We start from the raw sequence: 20,490 nt of genomic DNA on the forward strand, positions 1-20,490 counted from the left end.
GTGAACTTGCAACACAAACGCTCTCTCAAGCGTCAGCTTGTACAGTGCCAGGGAACCTGAAGACCCTGATTTTGCATACTGATCATACTCTTCACAGATTATCCCATTACCACCTATCAAAACACCTGCGCTATTATTCTTCCACACTATTACAACTGAACGAGTTTTCACAGCTATGTACTGACAACCTTTGCAAATTAGCACCTATTGTCTGTGAACATTCATAACCTTCTCAATTACAAATGATTGAAACAAATTAAAAAAAAACCCATCCCAGTCAGGTAACTATGAGGGCAAAACAGAATATTATCCAAAAACATGACCAAGTAAACCAAAACTCTGTGCAAGTGCACTAAAATAAGCCACAGCCATCTGAAAATATAACTAACTTATACAGCAAGTACAAGACAATGATTTTGGAGTAAACGAGTTGCCTGTATACTAAAAATCTCTTTAAAATGTAGCTTCTTCATTTCAAACAAATTCTAGGTCTTATGCAATTAATCAAGCTATTTGCATTGTCTATTTCAGACACCAAATATTTTCTTTGGTAACTGAAACTTGTAATTTTCAGATACTGAAGTCCTAAAATCAAGATGACATTCAGTGCAATAATCTTTAAAAAACCCAACAAATAGGTGCAACATTGGGCTGCTGGGGAAAATACTATTTATTATACATTTAAATACAAATTTGAAATGTGTTGTGGACACATCTGCAGGGTTACAGGTAAAAAATAAAAATGTACAAAGTTATGTTCTGCACCTCTCAAGATTGATGCTTCAAAAATTTCACAAAATACCAGAAGTTCATCTTTGTAAGAACATGCAAAGATAATAATGCATACAATCTTTTGCTTGGCAGATTATCTTTGTTCCCTCCCTGCATAAAGTACCTAGAGTTTGTAAACAGTCTTTAAAAGTGTTAATAGCTTTAAGGAATGTGTAATCACAGTTCATATGGATTCGTCCCGCAATGAATTACAATGCTACACAGTAGTTTCGTGTTTCCACAACCCAGTTCTAATATTACCAGTACTGTCTGCAGTAAGCAAGGGTCCGTCCTGTCCACTGCTTTTAAGTGGTCCATTCTGAATGGCTAAATTTAAGCCATAAGATTTTTGCTGGTTTTCAAGTTCAACTGCTATTGGTTTCCTTAGAATATCTTTTTTGTTGTTGGTAGCTATTGTTTTTTCAGTATTTCTGCTACTTTTTGGAAGTGTACTGCAAGCATCACTGCTATCCTGTTGGGATTGGTTATACTGACGTTCTCTATATGCCAGATACGCCCTTCGGCTCCTCGAATGCCCTTCGCTGTTGCTTTGTCGACTTTTAGGTAAGCCATTTTGCACACTTCCTTCCACACTTGTGGGAACATCATATGCATATTCCCTCAATACTGCAAGCCTGCTAGCACGATGTCCCTTGCTTCTGTTCTTATGATGCCGACTTGGGTGTCCGTTTGTCCGAAACTGTACCTCTAAGGGAGCTACATGCATTTTGATATCATTATCCACTGAATGTTCAGTGAGACTGTTATCAAGTTGAGGACCTGTGTTCAACGGCAGAGAAGTAGGGTGGCACTGAGCTGCTGCAGCTTGCAAGTTAGTTAGTTTACAGCCTTGAGAAGAATTTTTTAGGCTTGATGCACTTTTATTTGTGCATGAAGATTCTGCACTACTGTTGGTGCACTTAGGGGCCTCTCCATTGGTTCCGCTGGAACTGGAGGGCTGCACATTTACTTGCACTGAATACGTACTCCTTCCAGGGCAGCAAGTCGTTATCCAAGCATGCCTGACATCTTCCCTGTTAACGCAATGGTGCACCATAAGAAAGGCACTGAGGCTTAAACATGTTGCCCCAAAAAAACAGCTGAAGATCAGGTCCATGGGATAATACAGGGAAACTGACAGCGCTCCGAAGATCCACAGAGCAACATACAACAGCAAAGTAAGGCCCACTCCCAGCAGCTGTGCTTGAAAACTGTGCTCATTCTCCAAAGCAGATGTAGAAACTAGCGACACCGACAATGAATCTTGATGAGCCAGTTCCCCGTGTTCGTTGGTGGCCAGACGCTGCTGTTCCTCAACGGGTTCCTTAAGTTCATATTTACGTTCAGGGTGACGTTTTAGTTGTATGAATATGCTAAGAAAATACATACAGTTTATGAAAATTATAAAGCTAGCTGGTCCATAAAATGCTCCTAAGCTAGGTTCCCAAGTCATCCAGCAACTGGAAAAGAAACAAAGAATCAAAATTAACATCTTCTCACAAGTCACTTATGCTTTAGCAGTTCGCAATGGTACTTTGAAATGATCTTGGCTGTGTTACATTTTCTGGAAGAATCAGAATTAACTGCAACAAGTACTTAGAAAAGCAAACCCATGAAATCTTATGACAGAGCTCTCAGTTATATGGTACTTACTAAGGAGCATTAGGTCTGCTGCCATAATTTCGGATGTTTGCTGCTGCTGTTATTCCACAAACTATGATAGGGATCCCTCCACCAATAAGGTAGAACCTAAAAAGTAAAAGCCAGTATATCAGTGACTGCTTAATGACAATGGATTTTATTCAGTCACCAAGAAGGAAAGGAGAGCTTTCCAGGATTCTCGATATATGCAAGTTCTTTAAGAAAATAATTAGGGTGAATCAGGTTTGGCAGTATCAACTTTTAAGTCTTTCTCACTACAATTTTTTCCCTCCTGTTGTAAACCACCTCTCTCCCACAGCTGCTCACCTCCCTTGAAGGCACTGAATGAAGGCATACACAGTTAGAAGGAAGAAGCAAAAGCTGGCGGTCAAAAATTGTAAACTGCTGGAAGAGAATACGGAAACTTTAAAGGAAAATACTAAGTGGTGTGTCTCTTGTTCCAGAGGTGAACTTGCCTAATACTATGGACACTATGTTCAGAAGATTGGCCCTAACAATTCTTGTTGCTTGGGGTTTTTTTTATGTGGAGGGGTTTGGGGAGTGGTGTTTGTGTTGTTTTTATTTATTAATTTTTAATGGACTCTATAATCTCACAGTATATACCTCCTGCTTCCTGTGGTAGTGTTAAAAACTGTATGCATTCACAAGGACAAGGGCATATGTTGTTGGAGTATCTAACTTTTCATTCGGATTTTGTGAATTCACATTGAATTCATTAGTGGCAAATCAATAATTACTGATAATCATTCAAATTAATGGCACTCCGTCCTGCATCTTATGCTAATCCAGTCCAAATTCAGATCAGAACACGCAGTGAAAGCCACTACTGTGGCATACAGATGGGTGGTTTGTTTTGTGAACGAGAGACACCGACTCTGATGGTCCTGGACCTTTCCACTGCATTTCAGATTATTCACCAGAAGTTACTGCTGTCTCATTTGAGACACAAAACAACAGTCTAAAATAAAAGTCTTTCTTGGAAGCTTAGGTACACTAAATAAATTACTTAGCTGCTGAATCCTACAAAGATCAAATTCTGTCATTGGTTTATTCTGTATCTTGATGCAGCCATGAGGAGCTAGCCAGATGAAACAGACCTTTGTGGCGGGTTTTACTGTACCTATCCTTCACTACAAATTACTAAATCACTGCCTCAAAGATGTACCACCACTCACACATGAACAGCTAGGTGAAGCCGGTTCTACACAAGGCAAACTGTTACTCGTGGGAGAGTGAAGCAATATGGATTGTTTGTAGCCATAGTTCAGTTTGCTGTATTGAAGGAACATGTTTACAACCGGCCTTTAACCATACCAAGATACCAAGTACCAATGCCAAAAAAGAAAAGAAAACCCAACACAAAAAAAACCCAAACCACTTGTCTGTTGCTGTGTTTAAGTCCTCAGCAATTCCTAAGAGCCCAAATTACAAGTCAAAACTATCATACAGCAAGGAGCTGTACGAACAGAATAGTAACTAAAAAACATATACAAAGTATGCTAGAGAAGATGCAGTAATATTAAGATTTTGCAGCAGAATGCTGTACAAGCTAAAACTTTTCCTTAAGTTACATCAAAAAAAGAGAAAAACATATCTAATGACATGGTACAGAAGAGGTGTTACGATAGTAACAGGAAAAAAAAATTTAAATAGTGAAATGCCGTGTTTCTAAGCAGGACATTCACCCAGTATTTGTATTTGTTTTAAATAAAATTATGAAATACAAATATTTATATTTTTATTTTATTTCATGTTTTACATGAAGTATCCCATCATTAAGATCTTCAGTGAGGGTCTTTGCAAAGCAGTACTTTCAGTTACAAAATTTGAAACCGTTTCCTTTTGTCTTGGATGGAGTTTGCTGAACAAAATACCATTCATGCACAACAAACTCCATTTCCTTCTTGTGATTGGCAGCTGAGGACCTCAGTTATTTTTACACCCTCTTGCCTGGCATGGCAATGCAATATACTTGGCATAAAGTTTTTCACAGTTAAGAAATTCCAACCAGTGCCAAATGTTGCACTCTCTTCTCAACATGGCTACTGTGAGCCACAGCAAATCTCTTCTCTACTGTCTATAGTGGCTTTCTGCAGAACACTGGATCCATTTCAAAGTCTTTTTCCACCTTGTTCATGACGTGTGACGAAGTCCCATTAACGATGAACGAATATCATCATCACCAACAAAATTGTCTTACATGCAATGAATTTCTCAAAATAAAGAATAAAGCTTATCTATGCTAGAGGGGAAGGAACCTTAACAGGTATGAAGTCCACCCTCAGAAAATGCCTACGGGAACTGAAGATCAATGTAAATGTCATGTATACCTATCATCTGCAAGGTGGGCTTCTTTAAACCCAAAGAACACAAAGCAGAATAATTTACATATGGCAAATAAGGAGAAAAATGTGTACCTACATACATGTATCAGGGTTTTTTTTCTGCTCCAAAAGACCCTTTGCAATTCTGAAGAGGCATACACAGGATAAATATAAACAGCATGAAGGCAAAGAGAAAATCGGTTGCTTCATCTCTTTGAATTCAAGAAACAGGGGGCCTGGTAACAGTAGCTGACTGGTTCCAAACAAGCAAGACACTTGCACAAAACTCTTTGCCCTATGCCACTACGGGTAGTTTTGTTTTGAACATAAGTCTAAAAGACAACTGAATAAAAAAAAAAAAAACCAACACAAAACAACACATCCTTCTATGGCTGTTCCATCCAAAAACCCCACACATCTGACCGAGGAAATCCCTGACGGGCAAGAAGTTGAACATTGAGAAAATCTGAAAAATATGAAACGCTTGCTCTGTTCTGATACTTGTCTCCAGAGTTACTGCCATTATCACAGATGAGGCATCCAGATCTGAAATGGTACGTATATGTTTATGTCTATGCAGAGCTGAGCCTGTGAGGCCGGTAATTTTAAGGTAACATTTTCCAAAGCAAGAACTCTGTGACAAATAGTAAGGGATCGGGGGATGGGGGGAGGGCGCAGCACAGGGAGGATCACAACAGATGTTGAAAAGTCTACTCAGTACCCTGCTGGAAGGCACAGAGTTGGTGATGGGCATGATATCCTACAGTGAATACAATAGATTTACATTTTCTTAAAAGAAAAATAATAAAAGTTAAGGAAAGCAAAGACAGCACTTAATCGGTATAAATATTAACCTTCTACCTTCTAAATTTATCAACTCAATATTTCTGTAGGGTTGTATATAGTACTGCAAATTTTAGTTGATGACATTCAGAAAAGCATTTCTGATTTTCTGCGGTCTCTGTACTTTAAAATCAAGCTTTCTAAAGATCTGTCTCTAACTAATCAAAGTTAATCAACTTCTGCCACCTTGTGGAGAATTTCAGCTTAGCAGTTTTTAATTAACATCCAGAGGCTCAGCAAGCTATATGAACAAATTATGTTAGTGTTTTCTATTAAAAATATTTCACATAGGCTGAATTTCACAGATAATTAGTTTTTCCCATTTCAGTGATTTCAGAAATAAACATAAGAGGAATGCTTCACAAAGAACACTTTTCATTTGATAATGACTGATACCTATTTTTCAAACTATTTGTAAGCAATCTTTGGAAAACATTAAAATTTTATTTAAATTGCATTAATTGTGCGATAACAGTTCTCCACATTCTTTCTTCTATGATAATTTCATGGGAAGTGTTTCTATCTGAAGTCCTAATCAAAGCTCTGGTAGTGATGCTGAAACACTCTTAATTTACAAATCAGGAACACAGCACTGCAACAGTAATATGCTAAGACCAATTGTCCTTTACCTCATCCTCCTTAACATGATGCTGAGGAACAGAAAAATCTGGAAGGGACTTTACAGACCTGGAAAGAAAATCTTCTATGAAAGGCACTTGCAAAATAACAGTAGTGACCTGTTACATTTTCTGGTCAGAGTATGAGCATAGCGACTTGGGAAATAATGAGCTGCAGACACAAACAACAAGCTCACCTCAGCATTGGTCTGGGCGGAGGAGGTGGCTCATCAGGATCTTGACATCTTTTTGCTTTTTTGGTTACTTGCTTGTAAATATTACGAGATGTCACTCCCAGCCACAGTACTGTCGCAAGAGTAGAATAATGGAGAATTATCCCAACCTTAAAAAAAAACCCAACAAACCAAAATGAACACCCAAACATTTCCTTTTTACCAAGTTAAAAAATTAATCATTTAACAAGCAACTTGCATAAAGCCTGGATTTTCAAAAGCTCAGTTCAAGAGAAGAAAAAACCCTCTTATTTTACCATGACTGTTCTAAATGGCAAGTCATTGTGGTTTTCAAAAAAGTAGAATATGTTATGCAAACCCATTTTCGTATCAGTTGAGTCTGGAGAGGCTGCATAGTTGCAGTTGCCCCTAGTGGAAGGAAAACTTAGTAACGTGGAAAGAACTTTGCTGGCCAACATTTTTAATACTACATATCAATCATACATTTTAAGAAACTGTATTTTATTAAACACTTTAAAATGTCTTGTGTTACAGATATTATTCAAATTGAAACAAGTAAGGGAACAGCAAGCTAATGATATCGTGGTAACTACGTAGCTGGCAGCAAAATACAGACAGCTAACAAACTCATCAGCGATTTTAACTTAATGCAAAAAAAATCAAGTGTCATACTTTAAATATTTAACCAGCCCAAACATTAATGCAAAGTCATCCTCACAGACTGACTGGGCACTACTTAAGAAAACGGCTGTCTGTCAGATCCTTTGACATCTGCAATATTTTATAAACTGAACATTGTTTTCTTCAAAGAAGTTCCAGGAATTCCCAAAGTCCCTGGAGTTTTGTCAAGGAAAGGCACAATCCGTTTGTCCTGCATTTCCTTACTTATAAGTGAACACTGAGATGAAGTGACTGCAAGAGGTAGGTTTCATATATCGCTTAAATGACGGCACATGTGTATGGAAGAGGTAACACTTCAGTTGCTGTTAAGAGGACTGGAGGTGGGGCTTTTTTGCAAGTTTCAATCACCAGTAAAAGCACAACTCTTGAACAACTCATCCATATCACAGAATTTCTCTTGGATGATTACTGTCTCCAAGAAGGCAAGAAAAAAGATTACAGTTCAACAAACTATTTCCTCATCTCCATATACATATATGTGTGTGCATGCACATGCATATGCATGCACACAGACTAGCATTCTCTTTATATTTGTAGGAGAAAGAGCAGGGACATATTTTATTGCAACACTTTGAACCGTCAAACTAGTAACTACCGTAAATTCAAACAAAAAGCATTACGGAATATTATGGTGAGTGAATAGAAACTTCTATGAATCACTGGATGGAAAAACGAAAACATTAAAAAAATTTCACTGAAGAATTTCACAAAGCTGCAACTGCTACTATACTGAAACCCTGCAGCTGAACTAGGCCAAATCTTAGAAGAACAAATCATTATAAAAGTGGAGTCTCAATAAAGCTAGTCATGTTTGTTTAGAGAAAACATGGGTCTTTGACTTGAAACACTTCTTTCTCCCTCCCTTTAGGTTATACTGAGCAAATGGAAATAAATATTTTAACACCTGTGGAAATCAGTTTTCACATGGTCTGTAAAGGCCACATACAGGCCTATAACACAATTTTATAATAAGTAAGTCTCAAAAATAAAACTAACAGGTAAAACATTTTTTGTGATTGCATTTTGGGCAAAAAAAAATTTGTTGCACTTCTGAAATACTTTTCCAGTTTTCAAGTAACAAACTAGTTTTATCTTCATGGCTGGACGAAAATACAAGAGAAAACTTTAAGAAAAAAGAGGGTTTTTTTTGTCTAAATTTTACATTCAGATGAAAACGCTTGTACAGTACTACTGTTCTGTAAGAGGCAAGGGAGGCATATACATATATAGGAGTATGAAACTGGTAACTAGTTTTTTCAAGTGTTCGCATATTTACTTACTGCTTGGCAAATACTGGCATTCCTGGTCTGAGTTATGCCTCCAATAAACATCACACATGTCAGGAAAATATGAAAGCTCAGGTTAACTAGCATATGCCAGCTTTTTACACTGATCCTGATCACACTGTTAAAAAAAACAAATTAGATAACATAAAACACAGCTGCATTATTGTCTTTCCGAAACTAGCAAGATACACTTGTGATAAATGAGAGATAATTACTGTTAATGATTGTTTGACTACCACGTACTTTGTAATCAAATATAATCTCTGGTCTTCATCACAAGAAATTAAAACACCCTCCTATTAACTAGCTTTATACAACTATTTGGGGCCTGATTCAAAAATTTTAGGCTTCAAGCTTTCACATCAACAGAAATGTAAAAGGCTGAACAGTTTGTTAAATTCTACCATCATTCTTCAGTGGTATCTTCTTTCATCATGAAGCAAAAGTGAAGAATTAAAGACATACACGGTTACGAGAGCTAAACTGTCATACTCAAGAACAGATGAAATCGCTACTTGCTTAACTATTAGTTTGCATCAACTAACCTTATAGGAAAAAAAAATGCAGATTACTTATGTTCCTATCAAAAAGAAAAAGTAGTGTTAAGCACTATGAAACTAATTTTTTTAGTCTAGTAATTTCAATTCATACCTGTGATGGTATATGTAACTGACTATGATCATCAAAAGGCACATTAGCAAAACCATGGCAGTGGCATAAATTACTGGATGCAAAAGATCAGCTGGCTGCATATATAATTCAGCTCCTGTCAAGTCCTGACAAAAAAAACAAAATTAACATTAGTCCACCTGATGTCTTCATTTTGTGGGGGTAGCGGGGATAGCAGAGGAAACAAAATAAAGTAACAGGAACCTTCTAGATGAAATTACCCACTCACCCCCCACCCCACCCCCCCAATTATTTATTATTTTATGTTCCTGGCTTTCTTCCACAATTACCTGCTATTCTGGCTGACCTTTACAAATGCAGTCACACATCTTAGAGAACACTTAAACTTATATATGCTTGAATATACAGAGAAGTTAGCAGCTTATAGACACACACCATTTTCTTCTTCTTAAAATACTTACACGTATAGCATGTAGAACTGTGTGTTTCAGTTATGATTATTATCTTCTGCAACAACCCAAAGAATGTTATAGAAAGTGCCCTCAGCTAGTTTGCAGATGATGCTATAGACTGGGGAGACTGATCAATAGGTTGGAGGATGTTCAGAGGGATGTTGGTGAGCCAGAGAAATGGCCTGATAAAACACCATGAAATTTGGCAAAGGAAAATGTGAAAAGATCTGTATCTGGGATGGAATAACCCCATGCATGTAACAATACAGGCTGGGCACTGGACTGAATAGAAAGCAACCAAAGAACCACTTGAAGGTACACTGGTAGATGACAGTTGACCACAAGTCAGCAGTGTAGCCTGCAGCCCAAGGCCACACTTTGCTGTGTCAGCAAAACCACGGCAAGCGGGTGAATTGATTATTCCCTTCTGTTCAGCACTGTGAGACCACCTCTGCAGAACCATCTTCAATTTGAGGCTCCCCAGTACAAGAAAGGCACTGACATACTGGATGGAGCAAGTCTAACAGATCACTGGGATAACTAGCAGGCTGAAGTACACAATGTCTGAGGCTGAAAAAGCTGGGTTTCTTCATCTTCAAGAAGAAAAGGAAGATGGGAGAAATCTCATTATTACATTGAACTACCTACTGGGATTGTATAATGATGACTGAGTCAAACTCTTCTTGGAGATGAACCAGGAAATGGTGAGAGGCAATGGACATTATCAGCAACATGGAAAATTCTGATTAGATACTAGAAAAAAATTCTGACGAAAGTGGTCACATACTGTCCAGAGAGACAGTGTAATCTCTGTCCTTGGAGATACTCAAAGCTTGACTGAATATGACCTGGAGCAATATGATCTGGCTTTGAAGATGATCAAACTTTGAGCAGGTAATTGGACCAAATGACACCTAGATGTTCCTACCAGACTGTTTTTCTATAATTACTGCTTGACTGGAATAGGTAGTTGATAACCCAAATAGAATTCAACAGCTCTTTGGCATTGTTCAAGTTTTCTGAACCCACCATCAAAATACGACTCAAGGAGTAAGCATGAAATGGACCCTTGGACTGTTAAAGCATGGCAGTATTGCAAATAACATCTGAGGAGTGATATTTTCTTTTACTAACGAGAATAGCAAGAAGAAATAATTCTGTTTGGATGCAGTTACAATTTACTAGGGTTCCATTTCCATAAAGGTAATTAACACTGGGGGAAAAAAAAAAAACAAAAACCAAAAAACCTTCAGTCCCTTTCAGCACTAAATAAAACAAATTTTCTTAACTAAGATTAGTGGAAAAATCTATTAAAAAGAATTTTCAGAACAGACAGGATACAGAAAATTGTCTCACCTATACTTGTGAGAGTCACTCTTAAACGTCTAGAGTTGGGAAAGTTCAAAAGTGTGCTGGGGGAAAGGAGAACAAATTCGGCATTCACACAGAATAGTAGAACATTAGGAAGAAGTTTCAGTTTGTTTTGAAAGAAAATACAGTGATACACAATCTGTTTTTAAAGTTAAGATGGGTAATCTGATTTCATGGACAGGAAAAGAGTTCTTGAATTGAAGCTTACAATTAAATTAGAGTCAGCAGTCTCTTCACCACTCCTTCAATTGTTCTTTCATCAGAATATAAATTTGTTATTCCTAACTAACTCGCCAACCTCATTTCAAACTAATTTAATCAGATTGTCAGCTTGATTTTTATGTATTTGGTTTTCTTTGGCACCTGGAAAAAACACTTTGAGAAAGATCATAAGATATTATGCCTCAGGCAGCCAGTGTCATCTGATTTCAACACTACCCATGGGCTGGTTGATAGCCAGCTGCAGAGCCCTGGGAACTCACTGCTATTACAAGCAGGAGCGAATGTATTGTCACACATAGCCGGTGAGTATCAGAGGACAAACTGTAGGAGAATTCCTGTTGCTGCTTCCAGATTGGTGACAGGTAACAAGATGTCATGCATATACTGGCGTGAACTTAGAGAACAAGAGCTACAAAAATCACAGAATTTACAGTAATCTAAGACAACTGAGAAAACTAGCCTAGCTAGCAAAGGCCTTGACCCAATACCCACTAAGTCAATGGAAATCTTACCAACTGCACTAACATTTTTAATCAGACCTACTAAAAGGAGCGAAGGGAGCTAATAATGTTATTTCTGAGCTAAACTACTCCTAATTAATAATTTAATAAAAAAGAATGACGGTAAAATAACAGCAGGGATGGCATTAAGAAAAACATTGGGGCATTTATAGACAACTAGCAGAACTCTTTCTTCTCAACTACCATTACTGTTTTTTGGTTTTTTTTTCCCCTCTGCTGTAGGCCTATAATAATGAGATTTCAGCTGAGCCTCCTGGTTATCTCTTCTATTATTAAACAGTGGTTAAAATGATTTCCAAATAAATACAAAATTTTGTAACTGTATCTTCCTGAATCACTAGATTAGAAAACTAGGCCCTCAATTATGAGTTTCCGTATCAGAGTGGACTTTACATTATGTTCTGAAATGTATAAAGACAGGTTGGTACATTACCATCTGCTTTCTTCTACACACATATCTACTAAAGTGAAGTAGACTAAAAAAGAGCAAAGTAACTCTGGTTAAGTCATTCGCCATCCAGCCAGGATGATGGAATATTGCATTCAGGTCCCTCCGGCCGCTACTGTTCATGTATTTGATGGTAATGACAACAATTGCTGAATTAAAAGCCAAACTCCTAAAACCAAACGCAGAACTATGAGCCTGGGACCAGAACCCAGACTTTCACACCACTATGAGAGTCTACAAATGAAATAGGCTTTTTTAGTTAATATATATGGATAGGCATTATGAAAACTTTTTTCAGCAGCTACTTAAGACATCCAGAGCTTTTGCACTGTATTAACTGTGCAAGGAACATTTAACAGACGAGCATTACTCTGTCCTCCTCCACCTACCCCCTCCTCTCCACTCCCTGCAGCCTCACATTTTCAGAAGTAGCTAAATATTTAAGGTATAACACTTTTGAGCAAGCACAGAATGAAAGCCACTGACAGAAATGGCAGAAAGCTGCCCCTTCCTCTAACTTTTCTGACTTCGGATTGTCAACAGTTCTCTAAACAGCAACTCACTATAAGATATTGATATAATCTTACTATGTATTAATTTAGAAATAGTCATTTACAGCAGCAGATTGAATATGCTCTTCATTTTTCTTCCTCCAGATGGCAGAAACGTGACCAATTTAAAGCATAATCTCTCTTTACGTGTATACTACACATACATATGAAGTTTAATTCCATTTTAAAGAACGCTGTTATGTTTTAGGAGAGGATTATATATTTAAAAAATATCAAAGGCAGCAACTATAGGATTATAACAGCTTGAAGTAATTTAAAACAGTACCTTCAGAGGCAAAGTGAAAAGTTGCTCTCTGAGCCCTTTTAAAAAGCTTGGCATGTAAACCTTAATTTTATTTACGTTTAGCTTTTTGGTATTCTACTATTTAATTCTCTTAAGAGGAAGATTTTTTTTTAAATTTGAGTTGCAAAACAAAAATAGCAACTTCTCATGCACTGATCATCATAAAGGAATCCTCTTTCTTCCACGTACGATTACATAAAAATATATATTTAATACCACACAGAGCACATTAACTATAACAAAACCCATACCAAATTTACACTTAAGTTGACAGTATTTCCTAAACCTCTTATATTTCACTCAGCTTCCTACTAGCCTACCATTTTTATGTATGTTTACCATTTAGCATCTGTGGTGATGACTGATAAGCAGGGTAGCAGTCACCATCTCTAAAAAGGGAAGCTTCCCAGGCCAAATTCTGAAACTAAGAGCTCTGGGAAGAGACAAAGAAGAAATTCTACTTCATAACCTAAGAAGGTGTCTCACTCCCTCCTTCTTCAACTACCACTATATTTTAGAACTGGTTAACCATTTTATTGACATCAATATGCTAAGACTAGAATTCAGGTATTATTTTTTAAGCAATATTTCAAAAATATTTTGGATAGTAACTAAGTGGTTTGATTTTTTTTCCTTTTTAAAATCCATGTCTTCTGATATCAGACCTACATACTAGTGAATGAATAGCTAATTTGCAGTGAAATACCTATCTCTTGTTATGGATCACAGCAAAAAAAAAAAAAAAAAAACAAAACCAAAACAAAACCTGGGATAATCCTCCTGTCAACAAAGCTAACAAATTTCATCTAACACAGAGAAGATAGTTGAAAAAACTATTACCTTTCTTTTAAACTGTCACTATTAGACTAAAATTCATAAAAGCTCATTTGATTAAGTAGCTCATTAAAATGGCTTCCCATAATATTGTACTTTCAATATGAAAATCTTTTGTGTCTAGTATATTCAGCAATTAATTTCACTTTGACAGATTTCCACTTAAACCTCATCTTACATCAACATTTACATCAATACAAGCAAAAACTGAAGATTTATTTCTTATGTTTAGTTTTATGTGAAAAGGAACGTGGGAATGCTCATTTTCTTTAATGCGTGAAAAAAAAAACCCCACATAATTGCATTTTCAATATTTTTAAGTTCCAGAAAGAGACATGTAATTCTAAGTGTCATACCATTAAAACTGCATAGTTGCTGAGGGAGTAGCACTGAATGGTAGTAATATTTTCATCAGACAGAAGAATGCGACAACCATCAGATTTCCATCCCCCTTGTCCATTCAGTAGATCAAAGTCCCACTGAGCTGCAACAGCATCTGCTCCATGCGCAATGCGCCGCAGTGTCACATTTATAGGAACGTGGTGACTGGCTAGGTTTAAACCATCTGTTACAAAAGAAACGTATTTGCACATAAATTTCTCAACATGTAACACATTAGATGCTAAAAACCTTGTATTAGATATACACTAGTTGAAACAAAGGAGTCAAAGATGTTTCTTATTTTTAAAGAACATAGAGTAATAATAAAAAACAAACCTATCTTGGTAAGAATAACTGGTGTTACAACTGTACGACGTTTCCCATCATCAGCCAGATTTGTTGAATTTCCTGTTGCTGGAAAAAGCTTTCCATTGCGAAATGCAATAAGCTGAAGCTTGTAGACAGATTCATCTGCTGGTCTGATTTCTCTTTTTTGCTTTTGGGTGAAAAGGGAAGCTGGCAACTGAATAGAAGCCTCTACAATTGTGTTCTAAAAATAAACAGATTTTTAAAGTTTTAAAGAGAAAATTAAATTCTTTACAGAGACTAAGTTAGCAGCTCCTCCAACTGACCAGTGTCAGAGATTAATGCATTTAGCAGACTACATATTGTGACAAACCTATTTGACAGTGTTTCCAAGTAATCCATGATAAAATAGTTGAATCAGGTTATTACAGTCTTAACACTTTTTTAAAAAGAAAAAAAAGAAGTTAAGATTCTGTAGTTACCTTACTTGTTATAGAGAGTAAAGTTGAAGCTGGTATCAGTAAAGTATTACAAGAGTTTTCCAGATTAGACTATTGGCAACTAGAAGCAGCAACCAAGACAAGCAGACAAAGAGAAATGCTGTAATTGTGCATTGGTACCATTCAGATTGAAACACTGTATACAAACAGGTTTTGATAACTTGTATATAAATTATACTTGGGTAGGGAAGCATGCATGTAATTTCATAGAATTACAGAAATATACTTTCAAATATACAACCTGCAGTGACATTCAAGCACATGAAGTGATAAAAGCAAACTGGTATGTTGGTGAATGTAACTGAAAAAATACTTTTATGTAATATGAGGAAGTGTTTCCATTCTATACACACCCACATATCTATCTATATATATATCTATATGGGGGGGGGGTGTTGTGGGGGGGGGGGGGTGTGCGTGCGTGCATGCATATATGTGTGTGTGTGTGTGCGCGTGCATGCGCATACGCACTCCCCAGTAAAAACCTTTCAGGTCTGTTTTCTACTTCATGCTTAATTACAGCATCACTCTGAGCGGAATATTTCAGATATTTAAGGAGACTGGTAATATCTGATTTAATAAGTAATGAAGGTGAAAATACAGCAAAATAAAGCCAAGTAGTATTATAAACTAGGGAGCATTTCATCTTCCATACTTTTGAAAAGGTCTGAAAGCATCTTTCAACTTCAGATGTTTTAATGAAGAAACCCACATCTACTCATTAAAAATTGTGTCCATTAAAAAATTATTCTATAATCAAACTTTATTATCCTTTGTCACTTTAATTAACCTTTGTCACAGTCATTCTGGATTATGTAAAAATGCTACTTCAACATTAGAAATTAATAAAATAAGCTTGCTTTCCAAATAATTCATATTTAAGATATTATTACAAAGTCAGTAAGGAAACAATGAGTATCCGACCTTTAAAGCCAGACTTGACAGTGTATTTGAAACGTTGCACTTAAAGCTTAATTGTTTATCTAGATTTCCATCTGGATCTCTTCTCCCATAATCACTGAGTCCTGTACGGTCTGACGTAGCCACTTTCTGAAATACGGTGCATGTCATCCCAGTGAAACCAGCAGCCTTTATTACATAAGCCTCAAGAGCAATATTTGGAGAATACTGTGACAACAAAAATCAAACATTAAATAATTTTACACACCACAGGAAGAATAATAAATAATCTTAAAGGGATTCTCTGCCATAACAGAAAAAAACCACCCAGCAAACTGCTTCTGTTTATCTGGCAGGGATAAATCTGTTCAGAGTATTTCTTTTCTCCCTACAGAAATAGTAGGCATTTCAGATAATGCCAACATCTATTAAGAAAAATAAAAAGCTATTGAAACCCAAGAGCCAGCAAAATGTCTTCTAAATAAATAAATTTATACTTACAGTAGAATAAACTTGAGCTCCATTTGCAAGCCGATACATAGCAATTTTCTGTAGACACTGTACAATTCTAGTGCAAGCCTTTGCTTCTCTTTGTGCCATCCACAGAACACGTTCATCAGCTAACATAATGTTACTTGCTATGTCCACCATCACGTCACCAAGCTAACAGGGAAGAGAAATAAGACTATTTTATATCTTTGAAAGAGTTCATCCAGTAGGATCACTATCAGATGATATATACAAAGCGACTTGTCAGCACAGAAAGCAAAAGGAAATAGGTTGTTCCTATTTCAATCACCACTTGTCAAGTTGAGATACTGAAATACTTTGACTCATTTACCTCCATCCAACAAAAATGTTATGGCAAAGTGTCTGTTTACATTATACTTAGAAAACAAAAACATGAGAAATACAGATATTTCATTAAAAGCCAAGGGTGTAATACTCCACATTCTACTGTACTAATTATTTAAAAGGACTATTTATAATCAACTTTAAACCTAAAATAAACTATAAATCAACAGTGATACAGTTTGCATGCATGGGGGAAGATAATAAGAAAAGAGTAATACAGGCAAAAATTGGCACACAACCCTTCTGCTTCTCTTCCTTTTGCTATGTCTGCCTTTTCTTTGATTCCTTCCTTGCTTGCCTTCAGTTTTACATGAACTGTTTTAGGTCACAAGTTCTAAGTGAGAAAGACAGCAAACACCTGTAGGTACCAGAGCTGCTTTCAAACCACCAGTGACATCGTTCTAAGTTTATGCTCACATTCCCTTACCCTGTCTTCTGTATGACGGACAAATACAAACTATAAAGGGAATTCATTTATTTAGGCCACAACTCTGCTAAAATTAATGAGCACCTACATTGACAACATTGACCTACACTGGATTTTCACAACATTTAAGAAACAGTGACAAATATTAGACCAAAAGTGAAGGTGCATGTATTTTCTATTTGAATTGACTGAAATGCAATTCACAGTGCCTGAGGTTCAGGGACTGGAGTTTTCTGAATAAAGACAGACAGGGTGGTGTGGGAAAGACATCTTCTTTAATATTCAGGCTTCCCAATTTCTCTTCAGAATATTACTCATAAGGAGAGAACAGTAGTTTGTTCCTCTTTTTTTAAATCTTCAAAAATAAAGGCAAGAGCAGGAATAGAAAAATATTTACTGTTTTAAGAACTGTCTCTTTTAGGGACAGAAGCTACAATCAGTAAACATTCTCAACAGCTAACACAGCCTCAAGCAGCATTTGCAGGCTGTAGCCCTTTTCATTAAATTCTCAAGAACAAATCAAAGTTACATTAATTGAAGATGCTTATTATGAGTTACTACTACTTGAAAACTGGTAACATGTTTTACACATCAACAAATGGTGGTTTTACAATAAATTGTCAATATTAAGATCTTGAAGTCACAGGACTAAAGTTGTTTCATATTTTTAAAAAATATTACAAATTATTCTTTCCCCTGCTTATCAAGGTACACACAAGCTTTTCCAACTGCATTGTAACTTAAAACAATCTGCAAACTAAATACACTAATTCTAACTTAATACAATCTGCATTCTCATTTAATACAATCTACAAACTTTCTGAACATTTGTCTTCAGTTTCGTTTATTCTTCTGACATGAAAAAGCTATTAAATTAGGCTTTTTATAATTTACAGTATTCATCTTTCAGAATAGCCACTGTAACAAACTAAAGAACCGACAATAAGATGTATAAGTGAATACAGTGTCAAGAAGTTTGTAGAGTAATACCCTAATAAGAAATAACTAAGTCTTATTAATAGCTACTAAAAATTAAATGAAATTGCACTCACATTCCTTCAATATATCAGCAAATCAAAGGTTGACTGCAAATCAAACCAATTAAGATAAAAAATACATCATCTAAGACCAAAACTACCTATGAATTTAACTTGGATACTTTCATATCATCTACTACCTTCAAACATGGCAAAGTAATGTCAGATTGTGTCACTCTACAGACAATAAATCACAGCTGAGAAAAGAATATCCTTATAATGTTAACAAATCATGCAGCAATCTAAAACATGTTTCTATTTTCGACTGGGTACAAAACCAGTCATTTAATGAACTGCTTGCATAATTCCAAAATACACAAAAAATCCAAGCTATGATTGTAAAAAGGAGATTTAGCCTGAAAATTCTCCAAGGAGTTCTGCAAAGAATTTACAACCAGCATTTACGGTTTGCTGAGGGTGGATGGGGAAATTTGGCTTTTTTTTGCGCAAGTTTAAAATTGAGGCATTGTGGTCTCCAGCTTCCCAACATGCACTGTTCAGTGAGATCAATATAACCTCTGTTCAGCAGTGAAACAGAGAGTTCCTACCCACTGGCGGGACTACTCCACCACTCACATTTTTCTCCCCAACAATGAGCGTTCTCTAAGATTTTATTTTAATGTCTTACCTTATATCCTGCAAGATATAGGAATACTGAAAACCTTAGAGATACAGCTCAATACTGAATAAAGACAGCCTACCATGGTGGGAGGGGAGAAGATAAGTCTTGTTTTATTCATTATTGAGAGGATCTCTGAGGCTTTCATTATTTGTATTTTTAGATAAGAACATACCAATGAAAACCTGTGTGACCCACTCCATAGTAAATAAAAACAGACTTACTGTACCTATCTCCCTGCTCCAGTGCTGACCAGAGGTGTTACTCACATTACAGGTCCAGTGAATGCTGGATCATCTCAGCGCGAATGCAAAGTCTGTGACCATGGGTCAGCAACTTCAGGGACCTACTAAACAAACAAAAACATGGAATAGAATCTGATAATCCACTAACTCAGTGCCTGCATCTAACATTGGGAAGGTTTCACTGCTCAGAATACTAAAGGACAAACACTTCGATTATCTTTAAAATGATGACAAATTATCCAGTTACCTCTTTATATTTTTCAGCAAATCTTCCAAATTTCTCTATCATTTCAGCCACAAAAATAACATCCATCTTATCAGAAAAATTTGCTGCTTCAACGGTGTAAGCCAAGAGCTGTCTTGCTGTTGCCACTGCATTAGTAAGGTTGAGCGGCATCTACACAGAGAACAAACATAAGCGTTTTGAAGAAGTGAAAATTAAGTACAAGATAGAGGCAACACTTCAGCAATTAATAAATAAGCATTTTCCCAAAGAGGATAGCAGTTCCCACAGGGATCACAGTGTTTTAAGTGGCCAGGGACTACCACCTTATCTGTTAGCAAAAACATTTCCTACAAGCCAGAGAACCAGCATTTGTACCTGCAGCCAGAAACTGGGCTTTGTCCTGTTGTCCTAGAAGGGAGAGAGATGTTGCACCAAGAAAAGCAGCAAAAAAGACAGTACTGCCAAATGCTTATTTTCTTTTTCACCAGAGCCTAAGCATGACAACACAAAGCTCCTAAAATATGGTATTTTATAGCAAGAGAAGCCAAAAGAAATTCAAATACACAACTGCTGTAGCATTCATTCTTGATTCTGTAATCACAGAAAGCATTTGGAATGGAACACACACACACAAAAAAAAAAAAACAAAAAATCCACAAGATAGATCCTCTCTATGACAAAGCTCATGATTTCATTCCTGAACCAAGCACCATGCTGGAAAATTCTTCACTAAATAGTATGCAACATCAACATGCCTCAGCTAGCAGGGACCAAAAATGAGAAATTTCACATAGTACAGCAGAGAGCTGTGCAAATGTTACCAGCTCACGTTCAGATGCTGTTTATCCATGATAATCCAAACTAGAGATGTCCCATCTCTCTGTTTTCTGGTGTACAGATATTCAGTCTACCCTGCTGAATTTGCAATGTGCAACATAAGCACAACTATGTATTTGTTCCTGCTGGTCTTAGCACTTGTACATAGATTTGAATGCAGTTAATGGAAGATTATTTTTTTTCCAAAACACTACAAGTCATGCATTTAAAGTGTAAATAAAGTTCAAAGTCATAACGCACACTGAACAAAGTCAACTTTCAAATTCAGACATTCTGTAAAATTTCTTTGAACTTTTTCTTCAAACATTAATTTCTTTTCACCTAAAACTATACCCATTTTATACACAAAAAAGAACAGTGAAACATAAATGTTCTTGTATAAATGTTATCAAAGGTTTCACTGAATTTTAAACTTAGACCTCTACTTGATTTAAATTGTTTGGCAG

The 20,490-nt window shown here is 36.4% G+C and overlaps 1 protein-coding gene across 1 annotated transcript in view; it reads right to left on the reverse strand.

The window, feature by feature from the left end:
- Positions 1-375: 375 nt before the first annotated feature.
- The window catches only part of ADGRA3 (adhesion G protein-coupled receptor A3), a 58,002-nt gene continuing 37,887 nt past the window's right edge, over positions 376-20,490 (reverse strand). The window contains exons 10-19 of the mRNA XM_087736367.1: positions 19,229-19,378; positions 16,300-16,461; positions 15,823-16,026; positions 14,429-14,642; positions 14,068-14,276; positions 9,030-9,154; positions 8,373-8,496; positions 6,415-6,560; positions 2,425-2,520; positions 376-2,231 (exon numbers count right to left, since the gene is read on the reverse strand). Of these exons, the coding sequence (XP_087592493.1) occupies positions 989-2,231; positions 2,425-2,520; positions 6,415-6,560; positions 8,373-8,496; positions 9,030-9,154; positions 14,068-14,276; positions 14,429-14,642; positions 15,823-16,026; positions 16,300-16,461; positions 19,229-19,378 (2,673 nt within the window). The 3' untranslated portion in view covers positions 376-988. The remainder of the gene's footprint in view (positions 2,232-2,424; positions 2,521-6,414; positions 6,561-8,372; positions 8,497-9,029; positions 9,155-14,067; positions 14,277-14,428; positions 14,643-15,822; positions 16,027-16,299; positions 16,462-19,228; positions 19,379-20,490) is intronic.

Source organism: Nipponia nippon, unplaced genomic scaffold (assembly GCF_047370975.1).
Source record: "Nipponia nippon isolate SJK-2023a ecotype South Korea unplaced genomic scaffold, ASM4737097v1 scaffold_6, whole genome shotgun sequence".
NCBI classification, from domain to species: Eukaryota; Metazoa; Chordata; class Aves; order Pelecaniformes; family Threskiornithidae; genus Nipponia; species Nipponia nippon.